Below are 3615 nucleotides of genomic sequence, written 5' to 3'. Positions count from 1 at the left end.
GATATAATCAAATTCTGGGTTGACATGAGCTGAAATACGCAGTTTATATTATGGGTTAAGCCCCAATCCACTCTAAAATCTCTTTTCCGGCTTTTTGCCGAAGTCAAAAGAAGAAAAGTACCCTAAACGGGCAGTGGCAAGAATATTGCCACCAGCGCTGGTGGCCTAAACGGGCAGTGGCAACTATATTGCCACCTCAAAAGCTCGTTTTTGGGGTTAACAGGCAGTGGCAACTATATTGCCACCAGCGTTTTTGGCCTAAACGGGCAGTGGCAACTATATTGCCACCTAGATTTTTGAGAGTTTCTTTTAAATAAAAATTGATTTGTATATGTAATCATGTATATAATCATTTGCATAATAGTATGCGATGATAACTCTTCTAGTTTTCTCGGCCTTATAAAGGGTTAACAATTAGGAATTTACTTCAAAATTATCGAAAATGTAAATTATTTCACTAAAACCCCTCGAATGCACAGGTATGCAAGACGGCATACACTTCACAGTCGCATACAATATTCACCCCAAAATCGTTGAAATAATAATTGTGAGAAATTTAACTGCCTTATTGCAATGAAAAATGTTCAATAAAGAAGCATTAGGCAGCCAATCTCTTAACATTCATCTGAAACGCTTAAAATAGGTGGTGTCCAAAATACATTGCATGTTTTCTACTGGTAATATATTTTGGTCATCTGACGAACTACATGGGGATGCTGTGCGATTGCATACTTGGAGGCGTATTCTGTGGGTCTGGCGATATTTCCTCGATTTTAACAAAAACTGTAATAGTTATCGAAATAGATGCCTGTTAAGCGGAGAAATTTGATTATTTGTAAGAAAATATTTGTTAATTTTTGCTACTTCCATTATTTAGCAGTATTCATGGCTGAACATTGAGATAATTGCCCTGTCCAAATTATATATACCTGAGGGTGTCCAAAACATATATTCGGTGTCCAAAATGCAATTCTAACAGGCGATCGGAAATTTTAATTTTCTCAGCTTAAAATGCTTTCATTAAGGTTTTTGTCACCAGGAACGCAAAGTACAATCATATTATAAGCGTTTTGGTAACTTTGCAAAATAATCAATTGCTTTCTAAGGAAGCTAGAGGACGATTTTTCCAACGTTGTCCTCAGCCTGTCCAAAATACATGAATTACCCTAAGTGTTCAAAAATGAGTATATGATTCAAGAAAAATACAGCACACTTGGTACGAATGGTGAAATTTAAACTATTATATAACGTTGTGTTACTTGGGTCCTTAGTTGCTTGGATGAGATTCATTGAAGCGTTGAAGACATTTTTCCAGTGGTCGTAAACTCTTTTGTTCAGCTCTGTATCACCGGATGCTGGGGCGCATTCCGGAATACTCAAACTGCTGCGAGACATGTTGTTCATCGTCATGAGCAATGATTCGTTTCCATTAACCAGATCGTCACGCATTATACTCGACATCGCCCCGGCGAAATTCCTGTCCTGACCCGTGGCGGCCAAACTTCGACTCAATTCTTCTTTCTCTTTACGGGTTCGTTCCAGTTCCGCTTTCACTTTCAACAGCTCGTTCATCATTTTTTTGGAAGACGATTCTTCCTTCCTTTTCCGACCTTTTTCTCGTTCTGATTTCGATGTCGACAGCTCATCCTTCGTTTTCTTTGTCGGCTTCTCCTTTACAGCCCTGTGAAGTAAACAAAAACGCTCTTTACAGTCTTAAACGCACATTTTCTTCACTAACCAAAGTCGATCCAACCACACATCTAGAGAGTTAAGTTTTAAGTTCCAAGTTAACTTGTTTTTTTTCAAGCCTTCGATCTCACCCTTTTCTATGAGAGATCTTTCGTATTTCCGGTATTTTCACTTATCAAACTCTTCCTTTTCTATAAGAGTACCTCAAAATTGTTTTCAATCATTTATCGTTCTCTCCTTTTTCTATGAGAGAATGATTTCATTGAACTTTCCGATCACAAACTCTTCCTTTCCTACAAGAGTTACTCATTTGCATGCATCTTTTAGACTATATCTCCCTTATCTATTCTCTTCTTTTTACACTGTGCACAACACAAAATACACATTAAATTAACTCACCTTTTCTCTGGAGGGTTAGCGTCCCCACCGGCTGCGCCATTGTCGTGAACTTGCATCATCTTGAAGCCTCGACAGTGATAGGAAAGCGCTGCTTGAAAAAGAGGGCTATCCGCACCGGCGAGTTCTTCTACGCCGCACGCCTTTAAGTAGGAATGCGAGGCTGGGCTTCGGTCCAACTCTTGCTGCTCTGCAGGAGATGCTCGCTGTTCCGCGTCCGAATCGAGAGTGAGCTCGATGGACTGATGCACGCCTTTAAATAGTACCATAATGCTCACCTGATATACAACACGTTTAGGTATTCTTGGCCAATCAAAGGATGTGCAAATCGACCAATAAGGGAAAGGAATTCAGAGAAGTATTCTTTCTCTATACGAGTTTTCATCAACGCTTTTATTTATTTAGGGAGCCTGTACCAGTTATCGCACTACCTAAGGAAAACTACTTCTACAAAAATAAGAAGAAGACCGACGAATTTCGGCGATATGTCAAATGATAGATTTGTTTTCATACTTTACAGGAAAAATATAAAATCTGAGCCAAACCCACTTTTACTATTTATTACGGCGTGTGCCAATGATAGGAACCCTGTACCAGTTATGGACATACTTTTTAATTTCGGTTCCACTTCGCACTATTTACATGCATTCCTTATGGGATTTGCCATATCTGGTACACTATGGCGAAATAAGGTGCAAGGAAGCCGAAATTTTAAGGAAAATGATTTATTTCTATCATAATTTGAGCAAAATGTGAAATTTGAATGAGTGCAATCATCTTTTATGAACGTGATCGATTGTTCACATATTTTTTCTTGATGATTTGCATCGTTAAAGGTTGAAAATCAACTATGGCGAATTTGAGGTACTATATCCATAACTGGTACACTGAGCCTATTCTCTTTTTATATTTTTTATTTTTATTGTCTGTAACCTGTTGATTTATTCTACAATGAAGAAAAAAATACAATAATAATAAGTCGACACTCAATGTGACGAACAATTCAAATTTGATGGAAGAAATTTGATGGAACCGCTATATCTATAAAGCTAGTATGACACTCTTTGACCAATGCCAAATATTTGACCATTTTTGACAGTTAAATTTTGACGAAGGTGTACCTGGCAAACAAAAATATTTGCCACTCTCGAAAAAGGAATAGGGACAAACAGAGCCAAACAACCTGCCAAAATTTATCTGTCAAAAGTGGTCAAATATTTGGCGTCTGGGCAAAGAGTGTAATAGCACCCTAACGGTTCGCGCTGATTTGATAGCTTGGCCCCAAACCCCCGTGTGTTACATGTGGAAGGGGTGGCGGCAGTTTTAAAATTTCACTGTCGCTTCGGTTCGTCGGTGCTCTAAGGCTATCGACGATCAAACGCAAAGCTAAATTGCACGGGTGGCGCTTTTCTGAAACCGTAACTTAAAACTCTAGATTGAAATACTAATGATACAAATGGAAGAAAAGTGAAATTAATGCAGATTACGATAACTTTCATATAATGTATTGACCAGAAATTTGTAATTTTT

At 38.2% G+C, this 3615-nt stretch overlaps 1 protein-coding gene across 1 annotated transcript; it reads right to left on the bottom strand.

The window, feature by feature from the left end:
- Window positions 1–413: 413 nt before the first annotated feature.
- On the bottom strand, window positions 414–2354 carry LOC134286486 (uncharacterized). The gene is made up of 2 exons (XM_062848102.1): window positions 2089–2354; window positions 414–1681 (listed from the first exon to the last, which is right to left on the bottom strand). Exons 1-2 carry the CDS (start codon window positions 2352–2354, stop codon window positions 1162–1164), a joined length of 786 nt encoding a protein of 261 aa, XP_062704086.1. The 3' UTR covers window positions 414–1161.
- Window positions 2355–3615: the final 1261 nt, after the last annotated feature.

Source organism: Aedes albopictus, chromosome 2 (genome assembly GCF_035046485.1).
Source record: "Aedes albopictus strain Foshan chromosome 2, AalbF5, whole genome shotgun sequence".
In the NCBI taxonomy this organism is placed as follows: Eukaryota; Metazoa; Arthropoda; class Insecta; order Diptera; family Culicidae; genus Aedes; species Aedes albopictus.
The sequence above is the reverse complement of the archived record's forward strand: the minus strand, read 5'-3'. Positions and strand labels throughout refer to the sequence as shown.